Source organism: Chenopodium quinoa, unplaced genomic scaffold (genome assembly GCF_001683475.1).
Source record: "Chenopodium quinoa cultivar QQ74 unplaced genomic scaffold, ASM168347v1, whole genome shotgun sequence".
Lineage (NCBI taxonomy): Eukaryota > Viridiplantae > Streptophyta > Magnoliopsida > Caryophyllales > Amaranthaceae > Chenopodium > Chenopodium quinoa.
In genome coordinates this window covers 6984880-7006037 of record NW_018744502.1, presented here as the reverse complement: position 1 = coordinate 7006037, position 21158 = coordinate 6984880, and the positions used below count along the sequence as shown (strand labels likewise).

General features: G+C 38.2%; 1 protein-coding gene across 1 annotated transcript; it reads right to left on the bottom strand.

Annotated features, from left to right (window-relative positions):
* Window positions 1-17834: 17834 nt before the first annotated feature.
* Window positions 17835-20482, bottom strand: LOC110698260. Its single transcript, XM_021875657.1, has 2 exons — window positions 19451-20482; window positions 17835-19277 (listed from the first exon to the last, which is right to left on the bottom strand). The coding sequence occupies exons 1-2, from the start codon at window positions 20480-20482 to the stop codon at window positions 17835-17837; spliced, it is 2475 nt and encodes an 824-aa protein (XP_021731349.1).
* Window positions 20483-21158: the final 676 nt, after the last annotated feature.

Below are 21158 nucleotides of genomic sequence, written 5' to 3'. Positions count from 1 at the left end.
GTCTTCTGATCCCCATTCAAGGAACCAACAGAGCCGTCATCCCTCTCATACTTGAGGAGCATGAGGGAAGGGATGATTACAGCCTTGGATTCGTTGAGGGTTGGCCGGCCCAAGATAATGTTGTAGGCGGTCATCTCCTCAATGACTAAAAACTTGACGACCAGATGTCGCCCTTTTCCTTTCTCACCCAGCCGGATGGGTAGATCGACTCTTCCGGCTGGGTAAACCATCCCCCCCAAACCAATTAGGGGGTGGGTGACCGAATGCAAGATGCTTTCATTATATTTCAGCTTCTGCAAGCACCGAAGGCTGATGATGTTTGATGAGCTGTCGGTATCAATAAGGATCCGTCCGACCAGTTGGTTGGCTACCTTACATTCAATGACGACCGGGTCATCATGTGGGCGGCGAACACTGCCCCTATCCTTCTCAGTTATCAGAACATCCGAGAAGGAGGAGCTTGCAGACGCCTGCCCATCATCATCTTTGTCCATCTTTCAAAGATGGCTCTTGGTGCCCCGGATGGTAGGGCCACTGCATGAGAACCCGCCTGCTATTGTGTAGACCGGCTCCTTGTCGGTATCCGAGCTACTAGCAGGCTGGGGGTAGTCTTAGAGGACTGACCCTTATTCTTCTTCTTAGCCCCGGCTGGGGACTTAGAAATATAGGACTTCAACATCTCCTTGTCAGCCAGACGGTCCAACGTCCGTTGAAGGCTGAAGCAGTCGTTGGTGTCATGGCCGACTTCCTCATGGTATTGGCAAAATTTATTTTTGTTCCTTGATTGAATGAAACTTTTCATTGAATTCGGCTTCTCTAGGGACAGCCGGTCCTTAATCTCCATGAGGATGGAGTTGCAGTCCTTGTTAAACTCGTACTTTGGGACGTACGGTTTAAATTCTTTCTTCTTCTTCTGGGACGGCTGGTCAGAATCACTTACCGCCCAAATTTCTTTTCTTTTCTTGCGATCTTCTATCTTTTTAGCCGGCTGAGCAGGCCGGTTGTCTTTCTGCTAGACTTCTTAGAGTCCGACTGGCTACCAGGCGAGTAGAGGTCGGTAGCTTGAATGTAGCTTTTCGCCTCCCTCAGGGCTGCCTGTAGGGTGAAAGCCCCTTTTTTGACTAGGTCGAACTTAAAGGTCGACCCGTCTCTCATACCTTTGAAAAAGTCTGTAAAAGCTACCTCATCAGACAGTCCCTGAATCTGAATTCTGATCAGATTGAACCGCCTGACATATGAGCACAACCCTTTTATCTCTCCCTGCTTAACAGTGCTCAAATCAAGGCTTGTTTTCTTAGCAGGGATGTTCATTGAGAAGTTGGAAGCAAACAGGAAGGCAAGCTTCCTGAAACTATCGATGGACCCGGCTGGCAGATTACCAAACCATTGTTGGGCAATGCCCTTCAATGTAGTCGGGAAGCACCGACACCAGGTGACATCATCCAACCCTTGCAGATACATGAGGTTGGTGTAAGCCATGAGGTGGTCTTCCGGATTGGTGGTACCATCATAGGTACGAACCAAACATTCTTAACCTTGGCCGGCTAGGCCGCCTCGGTTATCTCCCGGGTGAACGCAGAAGGCTGTTTACCCAGGCGCAGCAGACGAAGCTGCCAGTCCAATGGCTGGACATTTGGATATGCCGCCTGACCTCCAAAGAGAGCCGGCTGCATGAAGTGAGGAGGATACTGTCCGTAAGCCTGGGTAGGCACGTACGGTACAACTCCAATCATATGAGGGCCAGAATGGACGGTATTACCGCCTGTCTGGCTCTCATGCAAGGAGGGCTCACTCCCTGCAGAAATGTTGTTGAAACTGTCTGGAAAGTTCGACGTTGAAGCCGACTCAGACAGCGATTGGTTTCTCTTCTGGTTGATGATCTCTCGGGCATCGAGAATTGATTTTTTGCTTCCCACCGGCTGCTGAGTTCGGCGGGTGTTGTTGTTCCTCTTAGGAAGGAGAATTTTTGACCAATCAATGGTCCCGGCTGCCTTCTCCTTTGGATGAGGAGTGGGCTGCTGGTCTCTGACTGACTTCCCTTTCTCTGGAGCAGTCTTCTTCGCCGACTGACCTTTACTTGGGCCAGCCCGGCTTTGGGTGATCAGCTCTTTAATTTCACCCTTGAAACTTGTCATGAATCTCATGAGTTCGTCTCGGGTGACAGGTGCTGATCCAGCGGCCGTTTGGGTTTCCCCTTCCGGCTGCCCAGAGGGTCGGGTTGTACCCGCCTGGGAGGCACCCCGCTTCAGAGTGTCTCTGGGCCGGATGCACTTGGTTCTGAAAGAGCCGTCATCGGCTGTAAAGGTTTCGACCTGAGGATCTTCATCCTCCTGGTCTGTAAAGACTTCTGGGTCATCGCCCAAACGGTTAGGGGGTAGCACAGACTCTTGAACCATCTTCAAGGTACTCTCCCCACAGACGACGCCAAATGTTTTGGGTGTTTTTGTCCCTTGGGAGAGTTACATCACGAAGTCTGATCCGGCTGAGCTGTACCTGCAAAATAACGGAGACTCCGGGTGGTTGGAGCTCCGCCTCCGACGGTCAAGTTAGTAACTTGAAATGGAATAAAGAGAACGGAAATTTAGGTGGGTATCTGCTCGGATTCCAAGCTCAGGTCTTTTTCTGATGTAAGAAAATAAAGGTGTAATAAATGATTGAATGTGTCCCCAAAATGGAGAAATATCTCCCTATTTATAGGGTCGTTGGAGAGTGTGCCCCTACCTAGGTCACTTGACCTAGATTTTAGTGGGCTGCGCCGTTTTACGGCGCTCCTAGGAATTTGGGCCCTTAAAGGCCGCCATTTCAGAGGCATATCTGAGGGCGCCAAGTGTCAAGAGGATGTTGAGCCACATGGGCCATCCTGAGCTCGACACATGGCGACCTCTCATTAGTCCACGTGTCTAGGGTAAAAATACCCTAAACAAGAATCATTAGAGATGAATTGTATGAATTGGGGCTTCAACTAGCTCAAAACTCTAAGCGGGTGACGGGTGGTCTAACCATACTAGAGAAGAATTTGGTAGTCGTATCAGGAATACCATACACAATAAGAGATTTTGTTCCCAGATCAACCATGTTTCTTGTATATTGATTTCTCCTTCTTCTACCTCTTTGTCTTCTTGTAGTAGCTTCGATCTCAAAATCAAAAGGTGTTAAATCATCTGAACCTGAACTTCGAGTTTGCATGCAATAAAGACCTGAAACGGGAGATCAAATACACAAGGGAAAATAGTCGGAGAAACAAAATATATGCTTAGTAAAAACGAATTGAATCACGAATAACTAGAATGAACCGTTAGTCCCCGACAATGACGCTGAAATTTGATAGGCGTGTCACGTACCTAAAAAAATAACTAAACTAGTTAGGTACGCGACACGCTTAGAGCTGTCAAAAGATGACTCAACCAGAAATACCGACCCAACCCCGATTAATAACCGACCCGTCTGACACGACCTGAAACCAACCCTAAACTCGAGTATTTAAGATCCAAACCCGAACATGAACCGACCTGAAGATGACCCGGCCCGAACGTTACCCGTAAATTATTGACCTAAACCGAACCCGACCTAAACCAAAATTGACCCAAACCCGTTTTAACCTGTGAAAACCCGAATTTAACATGACATGTTCCTAACCCGACCCAAATTTAACCTGACCTATTATTAACCTAACTCGAAATTCAACCAGACCTGTTACAAACCCGACCAAAAATCAACCCGACTCGTTATTGACCCGACCTTTATTTAACCCGTCTTGTTATTGACCCGACCCGAAACTTACTGGAAATAATATGAACTTATAATGTATATATATCTAATCTAAACTTTTACTTGAACTTATTAGCTCGAATTTAAACTTCTCTGAAATTATTTCTCGTATAATAAATGAAGAATTGATAATGATTAAACGTGAACGTCATTACATGAACTGTTAACAAACCAATCCAAAAAATGTAACTGAACCCGATATTACCCGACCTGATATCTACCTTAAACCCAGATTAACCTAATGTTTTGATACACGAATCCAAACATGACCCAAATTGATTATTATAACCCACAAATTATTCCGAGAATGATAAGAGTTGGAAAGGACCGACCTGATTATAACCCAAAAATTATTGACTTGAATCGAACCCGAGAATGACTTGACTTGGAAATGACCCGACCTGATTATAACCCGCAAATTATTGACTTGCCAACTTGAACCCGAGAATGACCCGACTTGGAAATGACCCAGCCTGATTATAACCCGCAAATTATTGACTTGAACTGAAGCTGACTCAAACCCGAGAATGACCCGACCTGATTCTAACCCGCAAATTATTAATTTGAACCAAACTCGACTCGAACCCGAGATCGACCCTAACCCGTTTTAACCCTAATTAAACCCGACCTATTATTCACCCGACCCGAATGTAACCTGACCTAAACCTGACCCAAACTCGATAAGATGTAAGACTCGACGTGACCCGACTCAAGCATGACCCAACACGAACCCGACCCGCATAGGTTACGGTATTAACCCGAATTGACCTGACCCATTCTTACCCGACCCAAACCCGACCCCTTTACACGAATTGACATCTTTAGACATGCCTATCAAATTTTAGTGCGACACACCTGTTTCTAGTTAATTACTGATAATAAAACCAATAACCCTAGTAAAGAAGAATTTTAAAATAATTGAATTGGAAATTGGGAATCAAATAACACATCAATCCATATTAGGGTTCAACCTAACCCTAGATTATGAGACTACTCACACATGATGATAAATAACAAGGCAAATAATTAAAGAAAACATAATAAAAATAGAAAATTAAAGAGATTAAAGATGAAAGAGAAATACTTGAAATTGAATTAAGATGAATGCTTCAATGGATTTCGTGTTCTCTCACTAAACAACGTAGAATAGAAAAATGCTATGAAAATTATTAAATGCTTTAAAATAGAGTTAAAACCACTATTATTTATACATTCCTAAAAACAAACATTGAATAATAAAAATTAAATTATCTTTTGTACGCAGACGTACACGACCATGTGCTACCGGGTACACGACCGTGTAGCTAGCCTCTACTTGATCTCATATTTCATCATGTATGTGCACGGTCGTGTAGCTAAGGTATACATGACCGTGTAGACAGACTTCATATGGAGATGGCATCACACGACCGTGTAGCTCCTGGTACAAGACCATGTAGCAAACAGTCGTACATGGAAAATATCACATGATCGTGTAGTTAGATCGAGGTGCATGACCATGTAGTATTTTCATCATCTTCACTCTAACATACGACTTCTTATGACTTGTAAATCATCTTATGAAGTTCACCGTTCCATCTCAAAATGTCATAGCATATTCATCATCAGTCCAAATACTCTATTTCATCCTGAAATCACAACATAACAACCAAATAAACATAATAGAAGAAATCGAGTCCAACTTGAATAAAACGTACGGAAACACGAACTATATGTTGAAATTCTATGGTAAACGCATTCCAAATAACCTAAAAATAATGGTATAAGCACTAGTAGAAAAAAGTAAATGGGAAGTCCCAAATGGCAAGCGGTTTTCGAATTCTGCTTCCAAAAATACCTACAAAAATAATAATTTTGAAACAAGCAAATGGCAAGCAGTTTTGCGTGAACCGCTTGCCAAAATTATAAATGGCAAGCGGTTTGAACATTGAACCGTTTGCCATTTGCTAAAAAAACATTAAGAAATTAAACCCCCATCTCACATTCTCACGCGACGCCTCTTCTTCTCTCTCCTCTTTCCCCTCATTTTCACGATTAAGTACTCCTTCTCTCTGCTTTCATTTTCATGCTCTCTATCCCCTCCATCACGCCTCACTTCTCTCTCCTCTCTCCCCCTCCATCTCCTTCTGTTTCTTCTCTCATCTCCTTTCTCAGCCTCACCACAACAACGGCAGCGACGATTTCTCAGCCTCACCACAACAACGATGAGCGACGAGTGTGAAGAAGGCGATAGGGTTCATATCTTTCGGCTCGACGTTAGGGTTTAGATCGTTGGTTCTCAGGCCAGATCTCGCTTTAATTTCCGATATTTCAAAGTTTGTGGATCGTAATGTAGGTAAGAATTTAGATCTAATTCATTCTAATTTTGCAAAACTTTTGTTGTTTTAATTTAAGATATGAAATTAGGTCAAATATTGTTGTTTATTTTTTCAAATTATTGTTTGGATTAGTGCTCTCTTTTTTTTTTTTTTTTTAGGTGCTGTGTTGGATTCAGATTGCGGTGATGGCGTCAATCCTGGAGGTTCAAACCCTAAATGGCTGATGATGCGTCAATTTTGGAGTTTGGTTTGCTTTGGTGTGGTGGAGGTTAAGAAAGTGAGGTGAAGGATAGGGAATAGGCTGTGGAAGGGCTGATTTTATTACTTGTATTTATTTATTTTAATATTTTTTTGATGGAAATGTAATATTACAACAATAAATTAATGAAAATATTAATGTTTTTACACATGTTTTGTTTGTGTATCAATTTAAGTGTAAAAAACCCAATTTTTTTAAAAAAATTTTTATAGTCGTAATGGGCAGCGGTTTAGCGCTAAAATCGCCGCCCTTTCACTATGGCAACCGGTTCTAAACCGCTTGGCATTTAAAAGGCCAATGGCAAGCCCCCCAAGTGCATGCGGTTCAAAACCGCTTCCCATTAGGAGGTTTGAACCGCTTGCCATTTAGTATTTTCTACTAGTGAATATCGACTTATCAGAATACGTGGGAGTGGTTGTGGTTTGCTATAGCAAGAAATATGTTGTACTCTTAATACTCCGAGTTGTACTTTTTTTAAGCAGAAAGTGAAAGCCAACATTAGATGCTTCATACGAGTGTGAAATATTGGGTTTTCGAGTAATGTGTAGCACTCAAATTATCACAATCGATAGATGGAATCTAATTTAGCCTGACATAAAGCTCGGAGAGTAGTGAATGAAGCCATAACACCTCAGCGGTGGAAATTTGGGGGGTATTATCACATTTATGAACTTAAACAATATACAATGTGAAGATCCTTTTTTTCTTAAAAAAAAATAATAATAACAGTTTTAGTTTGTAGATTTTTTTTAAGAAAAAAATCAAAAATAAAAAATAATCTAGCAGTGTACTATACTTCATATTTATAATATATATTACATTAGCTAGCAAAAGTTACAAAACAGAAACTGATCAGAGATGAAGCTACTACAATTAGCTCTAGTTGAGTTTCAACACAGTTAGTTAATTATAATTACATTAGCTTAGATTCCTTGCAACGTAGGCATATGGATTGTAATTTTTTTTTTGTTTTACATTAATTTATTATTATAAAAAGAATTAAATTTTTTTATAAAAATAAATTAACTTGAATTTTAAACCTATGTTGTGACAAAAACATCAATATTGGTACTACACAATGCTATCTTTGTAACACACCCTACCAACTAATAATAATACATAAAAATTAAACGAAAATAATCCATATTTATAATTATAACAACATTGTGAAAGTATAAACCTAAATCGAAGGCATTACCATCACACTTGACAACTTGTTAAGTGTTAAGGCTTACATGCACTATCCCAATTATACACTCAATAAATCTAAGTGAGCTTCGTATACAACTTTACAAACTTGTTAAAAAACACTAGTTGAAACACTTGAGCTCCTTTAGGTACAATCGTCTGATCAACCTTGTTTAACAATTTGACTGCTAACCATTAAGGACAAATTTCAAAATATATCGTTGCAATGCCACCATAAGAAAAAGACATAACCGTAAACACATGCAGCAAAACAAGTGTAGCAAAACAAATTAAACAACACACACGTCAGCAAAAAGTTAAGTAATCACCACATATCAAAATATATGTTAAATAATAAAATAACTAATATAACCAGTACACTTAATTTAACAATGTAGTTTAAAGCTACATTACACACACATATATATGCCTCAAGGGTAAATTCAACACAATACTCAATATATAACCTTTATTATAAAGTTCAACGTACCTCAACTCATATACTCCCTATGTGTTTTAATAAGTATTATAGTTTGACCGACACATAGTTTTAGACAATTTAATTGACTTAAATAAAATAAGAGGTGAGTGGGGTAGTTGAATGTTTAAAAAAATTGTATAAGATAGGTAGTAGAGTTAATAATTTATTAAAAAGTAATGAATGTGAGAGAAAAAAATATTATAAAAAATTAGTAATGGGTTTGGGAGGGGACCATTATAGGAGAAAGATATAATATTTAAATGTAGCTTTTTGCCAAAAAAAAGTAACTTTAAACACCTAAAAATGTCTCCCCAAAACCAAACCCGATGATGAACAACCTTTCACCGTCATTATTGGTTGGGTTGAGTATTTAATCTTTGGAGTGCTTAAATCCATATTAATCCCAATACATTTCTTAAAACAACCCAATTCCTAGCCCATTTCCTCAAACCATAACTTATTTTCCTCTTTTCGTGGCTTTAAACCCAAAATAATTCATTTCGTGTCTTTTAAAATCATTCATTTTGTGTCCTTTTTATAAAAATGTTTTGAGCAGTTTATTTTGGACCATAATATTGGTCCAATTATTAAATAATTGGATGGGGCTTGAAAAGAGCTTTCCAACGATATATTATAAGCACAAATCCGAATTATAACGAATAAGTTATGGTCAAAATACTATACTGAGTCTAAACTGAACCTAAGCCCACCTTACCTACAACCCAATGATCATGCGGGGGATCTAAAGGAATTAATTCCATTCCTAAACCAATTAGGATTAATTGGAAGCTTCTATTAGTTTCTAAAAGATCTTAATTATCCTTTTTAAAAAGATAAGATTAAAGAGTTTGAATTTGAATAAAACTCCTCTTTTTGACAATCCTAATTTTACTCAAATTGAAAGACGTTCAAAGATAGTTAGATATTATTTTCGTGCCTCATATAATTTATCTAAATCTTTTATGTTTATATATCCCTTGAAATTGTCTTTCCAATGATATATTATAATGTTAATTCCGAGCTATAAAGAAAAAGATATGATTGAAATACCAAACTCTATCCAAAACTGACACCGTCTCACTATTTCAGCCATATCTTTTATTATACAAAATATTTTAATCTGATTCTAATTGGTTTAGAAATAAGACTTCAAAATCTTTCCAACGAAATATTATTTATCTTATTCCAATTTCTGGATAAAAGATATGATAAAAACAAAAACCGCAAAAACTGTTGTCTGTCGCAAGAGTTTATTCCGATTCGGATTCGATCTTTTCTTGATTCTTCGACCCTTCTTTTTCATTATAAATAGAGGTTATCACCCATTTTTCAATCATCAACAAGCTTGGTCATCAAAACATTCTCACTTCCTCTCTTATACACCAAAAATCACTCACTCTCTCTCTCTCTCTCTCCCTACACCAAAAATCATTCTCTTCTCACTCTTTAACCTAATTTCTAGCCTCCCTATTCTCTCATAATACTTCCCTTAAGCACTCCAAGGAGTCCATACTCGACCCGAAGTTCCTTCCTTAAATCAAGGTGTGAAAGGTACCAATAACTGAGGGTTTGGACCAAATCAACTCTACTATATATATTTATATAATTTAATTTCTATTTGATTTATATTTTTTTATTGAAGTGACTAACAATTTATTCATGATGTAGCAATTTAAAGGAACGCGCGGAATGTGAGTAATTAATTAATTTAATTACTTATTTTTATTCTTGTTGGTAGTATCATGATTAGGTTTATTTATATGTGATTTGACTAACCCTATTATTGTTAAATTGCTTCCGATATTAATGTTTATTCTAGTATTATTTAGTGATCACCATATTGCATGTTTAAAGGGAATATGTAATTGAAAATCCGCCTAATAAGATAATACCGGTTTAGGTTCCTTTTTAATCTTGTTATTTAATTGAAGTGATCACTAATAATTAGAATTATATGTTGCATTGATATTCAACCAATTTAGCTTAATAATAGTTTGGAGCAAATTGAATTTTTGTTTGTATACCTTTGAGATCACATGAATGCTTTTCACAATAAGAATCGAGTAGAGGCCAACAAGGGCGAAAGTGACTCCATGACTCACTTCGTATCATCATCCCCGATTCTCCTTTCATGGTTGCGAACCATATGGAGTTAGTAATCTCATGGATTATGAATGGGGTGTAACCTTCACGGGTCAATCGTTGTTCCTTCGTTGTCCCTTAATCGTGGTTGCCTTTAATGATCCGTGAACGGTTTACAAGTTCCTTAAAAACTTGTTGGCGGCTCCCTACTTTCCTTGTCCCTAATCGTAATGTCAATTCCCACTTCCTATGAGTGCCAAGCATATTCACCACATGCTTTAATGTAGGCGCACTTTAAACGACGCCTACAATTTGACGAATCCATTGGCCTTGGGAGGATTGTTGGTTATTTATCGATTTGAGTGATCGGTATTTAATTAAGATGAGTGGATGAGACTTGAAAAATTCTTGAATTGTATTCCTGCGATTTAATTGGCATTATCACATATGCATATGCATTTTAGCTTACCTATTTTACCACAATAGTACGTGTTCTACGTATGGGGCTAGCCCGGGGGATTTAAGCTCTATCAACCCGAAAACGTTCATGACAATAAGGGTTCATTCGAGTTTTTAAATCCACCCAAACCATGGAGTTGAGTTCGAAATCATCACGAACTCGTGGAGTCGCCCGTTGGCATACACCCTCAAGGGAAGCTGCCTTGCTAACGCGTCCAAACTCTTAACCATGGTATCCTTTGACACCCAAATAAGCTTGACCATAGTCGAACATAGAACTTGACTTTAGGTTGCGAACTTCATTGCATCATGCGTGACAATGTGCTTATGTGTGCATTTTTTTATTGAATTTTTTTTCCTTATATAACCCTTGTTTTATTAGAGTCGAGTCATAGGTTTTTTTTTTTTAATTTTTATTTTGAGTCAACCTGGATTTTTATTCCCGTATCCTGCATAAGAGTCAACTTGTTTTGCTCATAGCCGGAGTTCTAGAAAGAGTTACGTGTTGTTCCACCTATGGATCTGTAGCCCCAAGTTTTATATTTCATTTGGCGTTGGTTTTGTCCCAATCAGAATCACAGATACAAAGTTATAACCAATATACTACAACCTGTTCAGTTTTGGTGTCTTGTTAGTGTCTAACCTTCTTTTTTTTTTTTTTTTTTTTTGTAATTTTCTTTGTATCTTTTCGTGTCAAGCTAGTCTTAGCCAAGTCCTTTAATTCGTGTCAACTTGTTCAACATAGGATTATAATTTTTTATATATATATTTATTTATTTATTTATTTATACCCTTGAGTCCTAACTCTTCTAAAATTCCACTCGTCTTCCTAGTTTCTTGTGATTATTGTGCAAACCTTTACATGTGATCTTTGGTTGTGTTTGATCTTATTTATGACTAAAGATTGCCAATGAACCGTTTTCACCTAGTAAATAGCATAAACATTAAAATTGGACAAAATTAATCAAGTTAGTTTGTCTTTTAGTCTTCTGTGCTATTTGGTCATTGGGTCCTTTGTTTTTCACAACGTCCTCATGTGTAGCCATGCGATCATACCAAGAGTCTTAATAAACTCACCTAATCACACATGTTGAGTCGTTGCACACATTTAATCTTCGAGTAATGCACTATATTGTTTATGATCGTATACTAGGACCATGCATGCGTCGTTTTCTGTCGTAATAGGAATGAGTGGAGTATTTCTCATTGGTTTTAAAAATTCTTTCATACACTCTTCCTTTCCAATCCGAGTATTGAGTCATTGCATTAAGTGAGCTCATTTTGTTCCATAGTACTTGAGTTCAAGAATCACTAGGCAAGAGTTGGATGAATAAGGGGAACGTCATTCCTTCCTTCTTTTCTTCCAATCAAAGCATCAGCAATAGCAAACTTCTTGTCCCTCCTGGCGGTAACAAGTTATTCATAAGCAATCATGAAGACAAAGCACAAAACAAGTTTTGCATACAAGATTTCATGTTTTTTTTCTTCTTTTGTTTCTACCCTTTCCCCTAATAATTAAGTCTTGCATAGGTTCTCCTTATCCTTATGTCTATATGCCATGTTCCATCAATGATCATTCATTTCTGTTGTTTTAATGAATACTACAAGAAGGGGGGTTTGAATTGTAGTATGAGAATTTAGCCAAACTTTTTGCGGAATTAAACTTAAGTTAGCTAAAGGAACTGAGTGATTAACTAAAGGAACTAAAGAATGCAAGAGAGATTTTACGTGGAAAACTCCTTGGCCCTAACAAGGAGAAAAACCACGACCACTTGGGATTTTGAGAAAAGAATCTTCACTATAATAGGGCAAATGATCCTATTACAAGCTAAAGACTCAAACTCAAGTTCCTCTACGAACTTGAGACCCTGAGGAACAAGTCACCCAACTTGTTACTCTTCTCTTCTCTTTCTCTCTTCTCACTTCTCTGTTCTCTCTTCTCTTTCTCTTCTCTTTCTCTTCTCTCTCTCTCTTCTCTTTCTCATACACAAACTTTCACTCGAACTTCCCCATTCCCAATTACAACTTGAAAGAAAAACAAACTCTAGTATAAGAACATTTAGAACACTCTAATAGACTTGTATGGAATTGGACTCTTAACTCGAATAAAAGATGAAAACTTATGTGAGCAAAGGGGTAAGTTTTTCTATCTTAAATCAACAACTATTTATAGACCAAAATTTGTTTAGGAAAAACTTCTTTGTGCAGCAAATCCATTACGCCACTTCTCATACCCACTAAGAAGATCATGTCCCTAAAATTAAGGGACCATGAACACCTCAATGTGCAAGACCATGTCTAGAAGAAGAACATGGGAGAGTAGGCCGCAAGTTTAGAGAAAACGTGGAGATTTTATTTTGTCAAAAAATATTTTCCGAAAATCAGAAAAAGAAAATAAAATCTTTTTAATTTAAGAAAAAGATAAAATTTAAATTGCAACAGTTTTCCTAAAAACTAGCATGCACAATATTTTATCCTAAGACCAATTCCATACTGATTTTTCGAGTGTAACTAACTTTCTTATACTTACATAAATCCTAAGATATATAAAATATTTAGTCTTCATGTTTCTCTGATGAAGCTTCTACTCCGAGGCTTCTGTTCCTTGGAAGGAACTTCTCTTCTCCAGTCTTCATTTCTGAAGCGCCAGTTCCTGTGAGGGAACTATTCTCTATGGCTAGCTCTGCTTCTGGCCTTCTTGTTCCGCATGGTATTTTTACAAGACACTTCATTCTCCTAGTCTTCGTAACTGAGTACACACTTAAACAATCAAGCTCTTATTAGTTTGTAAGTAAGTGAGGTTGTGTCATCATCAAAATCATTAAGTCCAACAATATTCCCCCTTTTTGATGATGAAAAACAAACCAAACTTACTTACTAGGAAATAGAGATAAACCATTTTATTCCTAAAGAAAGGAAATGCAAAAATAAAATATAAAGCAAAATGGAAACTAAAGGTTAAGGAAATAAAAACAATGCATAAATAAATAACTTAAGAAAAACTGAAAAACTTGAAAAAAACTTGTATATACATTATACCTGCTTGTAGAGATTAGGCAGCTTTGAAGACTTCGAACAGAGACCATAGAATGATTAAGTTTCCTTGATAGTTTTCATCCTTTTCCCCCTTTTGGCATTATCAAAAATTAACACACAAGTATATAGTATACCATAACACAGCACCATCTAGTGGTTTAGTGTTAAGACAAGAAGCATGCATAGAGAGAAAACATTCACAAAGCATATAGGCAAAAGCATTATAGACATTCATCATCAAAAACCGATTTAAAAACATCGGCCAATGTACCAAATTTGCAAGTTCAACAAAAGAAATTAAAGTGCCCAAAATATTACAAACCAAATTTAAAAATTGTTTCCCAAAAGCAAATAAACAGAAGTTTCATCAACATAAAAAGGCTGCAAGGAAAGAGAGATTAGGAAGCAGTGCTCTGGTCATCATCAACAGCAAGATCCTCTAGCTTCTTGCTGATTTGAGACACAATGTCCCTCACTGTGGACTGTCTCCCTTGTTCTGAGCTCGTGACCAGTTTCTTCAGATCAGCATCAAGAGTTAGCACACTTTTCTTCAGTTCCCCTATCTTCACCTTTGTGTGCTCTTGTTCCTTCAGCACCCTCTGGAGCATCTCCTTCAACTCCTTCACATCCTCGTTGGGAACCTTAGGTGGGGAACTAAATGCTGCAAAACCTGAAGTAGATGCATACTTGCCCGAAGTAGGAGAGGTGGTAAATTTCTGCAGTTCCTCCTGTACCCCAGTTATATCAATGTAGATAGGTGCTGGGGCCTCCTTTTTCTTCATCAACCTCAAACTCTTCCTCTTCTTTCTTCCCCCTGTCTCAATAACCTCTTCCACCTGCCTTTCCTCTACCTCCTCTTGTTCCTGCAACTCCTGAACAACATTCCCTATGGCCTCTCCTGCCTGATCTTCTCCTACTTCCCCCTCAACTAGTCCACCTACTTCTCTTGGCCTCTTATCTTCCTACACAACTTCAAAATACCCATCTACAACTTTCATCTTATGGTTTTCAAGGAAAATGGGTTGTATATATTCGGTGTTTTTGAGGGGCAGGGGTTCTTTGTCAGCAAAGGAAATGCCAAAACTTTCAAACACATAAATAGGCAGGTTACCATATCCAACCTTCCAACCTTTAGGAACACAATGAGACAGGTTTTGGATCATGATAGATGGGAAATTTATTTGGATATTTTTGGCTAGACAGTAAATTAAGACAGAGTCAAGCTTGTTGGCACTATCTCTCTTTTGAGAACGAGGGATTATGTCATTGAACACAAATTTCAGCAGGATTTTGTCAAGAGGGGTTAGGTCATTGTGGTTTATGTAGGTTTCCTCCGGGTCTCCTCCTAAATACTCCACTATTTCATCAATATTAGCATCAGGAATCGGGTTCTTTATCACATTATTTTTGAAATAAATATCATATCCAGTATTAGGAACATCAAATAGTTCAGCCAGATACATAGCATCAAACTCAATAGCCTTCCCATACACACAGCAGTGAATAGTACCCTTAGAGTACTTAAAGCTTTTGCAAAAATCTCTCATAGCATCAACATACAAACTTCGATTAAAACACTCACCCAACAGATTCACCCAATTTTGAGCTTCAAACAAATCCAACAATTCATAAAGCTTAACAGATTTACACCAAGGTAAATTAAGTGCCAAACCTGTCACGAAGTGGTCACTGATTTTCTCCTGCTTCTTCATAGAGGCAGGCTTGTCTCGATAGTTGACACCCATCTCCGAAACGCTTTCCTCCTCTTCTTGCATGTCCTCGATTTTTCTTTTTCGGGAAGAATTGGACTCAGTAGGAGATTCCTTCTTTTGAGGCTCAGGATTTTGAGTTTCGGGGATGATTTCCATGGTGATTTCTGGAATAGGGTTTGTGTGTTCTTCGGATTTAGTTTGGGTTTTTGGTGAGACAGACATTGGTGAGAAATTTTGATCAGAGTGATGAGAGAGAGGGTAATTTTTGAGTGGTGTAAATTTTGGTAAGGCTGACATGTTTTTATGGTGGAGGTAACTTGAGGGAGTGAATAAGTGAGGTGTCGTTTGAGAGGTGAGGTGAATTTAGTTGATTAGACACTCCTATTTAATGCTTAGGGTAACGCAAACCGTGTTTCAAGAGAGTAATGGATGTGGGCAACTTTTTGAACAAAAGATAATGATGAATTTTGATATATTCATCTGAATTTAGTGTTTAGAGAAAAAAATGGAATTTTGAAGATCAGATAAACACAATAATTTTATCTTTTGAATTCAATAAATAAACCACTTGCAAATACAACTTGATACACGGAACAATTCAACAAGGCTCATGCAATCAATTTTGGATTTCTAATATCTATGACTTTCAAATTTACATGCCTTTAGTAAATGTTACTCTTGCTCACAACTTGCCTTAACTATGTAATTAAACATATAACACTTGTGCACAGTATACAATAGTTTAAGCATGTCAGTTTGAGTTCCATACCTGAGGGAACTTGATGCATTTTTCTTAGTATAACTTAATCATCCCAAGTTGCATTCTCATCTTCTCATGCCTTTCTCTATTCAAGGGTTTTGTTAATATATCTGCAATTTGATTGTCAGTTTAACAGAAATCTAATTTAATCAAACCCTTTTCAACATTATCCTTAAGGAAATGATGCCTTATATGAATATGCTTAACTCTTGAATGATGGACTGGATCTTTAGATATGCAAATTACACTAGTGTTATCACAGTAGATAGTAATGCAATTAAATTTAATACCAAAGTCACGTAACTGTTGTTTTATCCAGAGGACTTGAGAGCAACAAGTAGCTGCTGCTACATACTCAACCTCTGCAGTAGACAATGCAACAATATTTTGTTTCTTGGAACCCCAAGAAACTAGACAAGAGCCAAGGAACTGAACCATACCTGAGGTGCTTTTCCTATTAACTAGGTCACCTGCATAGTCAGCATCTGTGAATCCTCTAAGCATAAAGTCATCACTTCTAGGATAGAATAGACACAGGTCATCTGTTCCTTTGAGGTATCTCAAAATTCTCTTAACAGCCGTTAGATGTGATTCTTTAGGATTAGACTGAAATCTAGCACACAATCCAACACTAAAGGAAATGTCAGGCCTACTGGCTGTTAGATATAACAATGAACCAATCATACCTCTGTAAGTGGTTTGATCCACACTTGTTCCTTGTGGATCCTCATCAAGTCTTGTTGTTGTTCCCATAGGTGTATGATTTGTCTTGGCATTTTCCATGTTGTACTTCTTCAGAAGTTCCTTGACATACTTCTGTTGGTGAATCATTATTCCTTCAGCTGTTTGCTTTATTTGAAGTCCAAGGAAGAAATTCAATTCACCCATCATGCTCATCTCAAATTCACCACCCATTAGCTCAGCAAAGTACTTGCACAAACCATTGTTAGTAGCACCAAATATAATATCATCTACATAGATCTGCACAACTAACAAATCAGTTCCTCGAGATTTAAGAAAAAGAGTTTTGTCTACTTTTCCTCTTTTGAAATCATTTTTCAGTAGGAACTTTGAAAGCCTTTCATACCAGGCTCTTGGAGCTTGTTTAAGCCCGTAGAGAGCTTTATCAAGCTTAAAAACATGATTTGGAAATTTAGGATTTTCGAAACCTGGAGGTTGTTCAACAAACACCTCCTCATTTATGAAACCATTTAGAAAAGAACATTTCACATCCATTTGATAGAGTTTGAAACCCATAAAAGAAGCAAAAGCCACTAGGATTCTAATAGCTTCTAATCTAGCTACAGGAGCAAAGGTTTCATCGAAATCAATACCTTCCTGTTGGTTGTAGCCCTTCACAACCAATCTAGCCTTGTTCCTTACTATGGTGCCATGTTCATCAAGCTTGTTCCTGAACACCCATTTGAGCCCAATTACCTTCTTTCCCTTAGGCTTTGGCTCAAAGTGCCATACCTTGTTCCTTTCAAACTCATTGAGTTCCTCTTGCATGGCCACTATCCAATCAGCATCTCCTAAGGCTTCTTGATGATTTCTTGGTTCTAGAATGGACAGAAATGCATGGAATGCGCAGTAGTTCCTCATCTGTGATCTTGTTTGAGTTCCTTTTCCTATATCACTGATAATTAGATCAGTTGGATGGGAACCTCGATACCTGAATGGCCTGGGTTGGAATTCCCTTGCTGGAACTCCAATTTGAGGAGCTTTTGTTTCTGTTCCTTCTGCTTCTTTTGCTTGTTCCTCATTCACCTGTTCATCTGGTTGAGGAACCTCTCCATTTTCTTGATGATCCTCTTCTGGAGCATGCTGCTTTTATTTGGGTTTGCTTTTGGGTCTCTTCTTCATCCCTGTCTCTTATCAATCCAATTTCAAAATCATTATCATCTTCTTGTTCCTGTACACTCACAAACTGGTTAACTTCATCAAAGATTATATGAATGCTTTCCTCAACACACATTGAGCTTTTATTGTAAACTCTATAAGCTTTGCTATCAGAGGCATATCCTAGAAATATGGCCTCTTCACTTCTTTCATCAAATTTCCCTAGGTTTTTCTTACCATTGTTATGTACAAAGCACTTACAACCAAAGGCTCTAAGATGAGATATGTTTGGCTTTCTTCCCCTGAATAGTTTATAGGGAGTCTTGTTGATGATAGTTCTGATTGTTACCCTGTTAAGGATGTAACATGCTGTATTCACGGCTTCAGCCCAGAAGTTCCTTGGCAATCCACTTGCAATCAACATCGTTCTAGCCATTTCCTCAAGGGTTCGATTCTTCCTTTCTACAACTCCATTCTGTTGGGGAGTCCTTGGAGCTGAGAAGTTATGATTCATGCCATTTTCCCTGCAAAACTCATCGAATCTTGAGTTCTCAAATTCAGTTCTGTGATCTGATCTGAGATGGACTATGGAGTGACCACTAATTTTCTGTATTTTCTTGGCAAAAGCAACAAACTCGTTAAAATTTTCATCTTTACTAGCAAGAAAAATAACCCAAGTGAATCTAGAATAATCATCAACAATAACCAAAACATATTTCTTGCCACTCCTGCTTTGAATTCTCATGGGACCACACAAATCCATATGGATTAATTCCAAAGGCTTTGTATTGCTCACCATTTTCTTCAATTTAAAAGATGAGCGAACATGCTTGCCTTTCACACATGCATCACAAACTTTGTTCTGTAGGAACTTGATAACAGGAAGTCCCACAACCAAGTTCCTTGACCTTAGCTTATCCAGTAATGAAAAGCTAGCATGTCTAAAACGTTTATGCCATAGCAGGGGATCATCTTCAACAACACTCAAACATGTAAGGTTGTTCCTTGGGATTAAGTTGAGGTCAACTGTATAAGTGTTCCCTCTTCTAGTTCCTTCCAGAACAACCTTTCCTGACTTGTTGTTGATGATGTTGCAAGAGTCGGAAGTAAAACTTACAGAATTTCCTTTATCACAGAATTGTGATATACTGAGAAAATTGTGCATTAAGCCCTCGACCAGGAACACATTAACAATGGAATGAGATTTTGATCTACCAATTTTCCCTTTTCCAATGATCTCGCCCTTCTTATTATCCCCAAAGGTTACTGTTCCTCCAGGGTAGTCTTCTAGTGAGAGGAACTTTGATTTATCACCTGTCATATGCTTTGAACAACCGCTGTCGAGATACCACGAGTTGTTCCCCCTCACTAGGACCTGCAAGAAAACTAAGCATTAGGATCAGGAACCCAGGTTTCCTTGGGTTCCTTAGACGTGGATGCAATATCAGTTTTCTTGACCCACACTTGTTTTACATTTCTTTTATCAGCTTCTTCTCTTATCCTACAGTGTCCATAGAGATGTCCAGTCTTACCACAAAAAGTGCATACCTTCATGCTAGGAAGCTCAACATATTTCTTTTGCTTACCTTTCTTGGTCATATAACCAAGACCTTCAGTTCTTTTTCCTTGAGCTTCAGCTATCCACTTAGGTATGACTTTTGGGTCAATACTTCTATCCTTTCTAGCATTCAGTTTCGATTCAAGTTGATCCTTTTGGGTTTTTAAATTAGAAAGCTCGTTTTTCAAATTTTCAAAATCAACATTGAATTTAAGCAATTGATCGCCTGAGGAACTGCTAGAACTGATATCAGAATTCATGAGCTTATACTGAGTTAATTCAACATTCAGAAGAATACTTTCATTCTTAATTCTATCAGCTATCTCAGTTATGTGTTTGTATTTAAAATCAAGTTCTCTTAGTTTGCTTTGAGACTTGGCATAGGCTGTTTCCAACCAAGCACCATGTTCTTTGTAAACCTTAAGAGCTTTTTCACATTTATTCAATTTTACACATGTATCTCTAAAGAATTCTTCTTCTTCTAGACTTATATCTATCAAGACATCTTTAGAGAGAGTTTTAAGTTGTTTAGGATCAAGAAATACCTCTTTCTGGAGTTCCTCAAGGTAAGCCTTTTCATCATCTGATTTGGCCATTAAACAAAGATTGGTTGTCTCCTCTTCTGGCTGGTCATCATCATCTTCTTCACTCTCTGAGTCTCCCCAGGCTGCTATCATGGCCTTCCTCATGTCTGACTTCTGATAGTTTGCTTTGCTGAATTTTTCTCTTCCCTGTTCCTTAGCCTTTCCTTTTCCTTTATCATTTTCCCAAAGGGGACAATCTCTGATAAAGTGATCTAGGGATCCACACTTGTGGCAGCTGTAGTCAGGTTTTGGATTTGAGGTCTTTTTCCCGAAGTTCCTTGAGGTTCGGCCTTTCTTGAACATCTTTTTGAATCTTCGCACAATTAGGGTAGCCTCATCCTCGTCCACTTCTGAGTCTTCCTCCTCATCAGCCTTAAGAGCCAATCCCTTATTCCTCATGGGTTCATTGTTGACTCCAAGGTGTAGCTCATGAGTCATGAGAGAACCTGCTAGTTGTTCAATATTGAACTTGGTAAAGTCCTTCGTTTCCTGAAGGGCTGTCACCTTAGCTCTCCACCTCTCATCTTGTGGAAGACTTCTAAGAACCTTCCTAACCTACTCATCTGTAGGAATCTGTCTACCAAGGGAAACCAACTCATTTATGATGTTAGTAAAATGGGTTAGCATCTCTTGAATGGTTTCCTTAGGCTGCATTTCAAATCTTTCATACTTGGACATAAGTAGATCGATTTTTGAGCTTTTAACCTCATTAGTTCCTTCATGAGTAATCTGCAGCAAATCCCAGATTTCCTTAGCGTTCTTGCACCCCATAACACGATTGTGTTCGTGAGGTCCAAGTCCACAGTGGAGCAATTTCACAGCCATAGCATTTATTTCCATTTTATCAAAATCCACTTTTTCATATTCAGACATAGGCTTAGGGATTACCTCATTCTGAGCATTAGTTTTGGTGACTTCGAAATCACCAACCTCGATGACCCTCCAGACTTGGTAGTTCTCTGCCTTGATAAAGATCTCCATGCGGTTCTTCCAGTAAGTATAGAACTTGCCGTTGAACATAGGAGGCCTCTGTGTTGAGTATCCTTCCTCGAGCTTCTCATGAGTATTCATTTTCTCCAAGACCTTTCTTCTTCAGGGTTTCCTGATTTTCCTA

Bases quoted from the DNA above. Each gene is read 5' to 3' on its own strand.
- LOC110698260 (XM_021875657.1), bottom strand. From the start codon at position 20,482: ATGACTCATGAGCTACACCTTGGAGTCAACAATGAACCCATGAGGAAT. The intron at 19,278-19,450 runs GTATGCACTTTT...GTTTTCTTGCAG, and splicing joins TTGAGCTTCCTAGCATGAAG to GTCCTAGTGAGGGGGAACAA.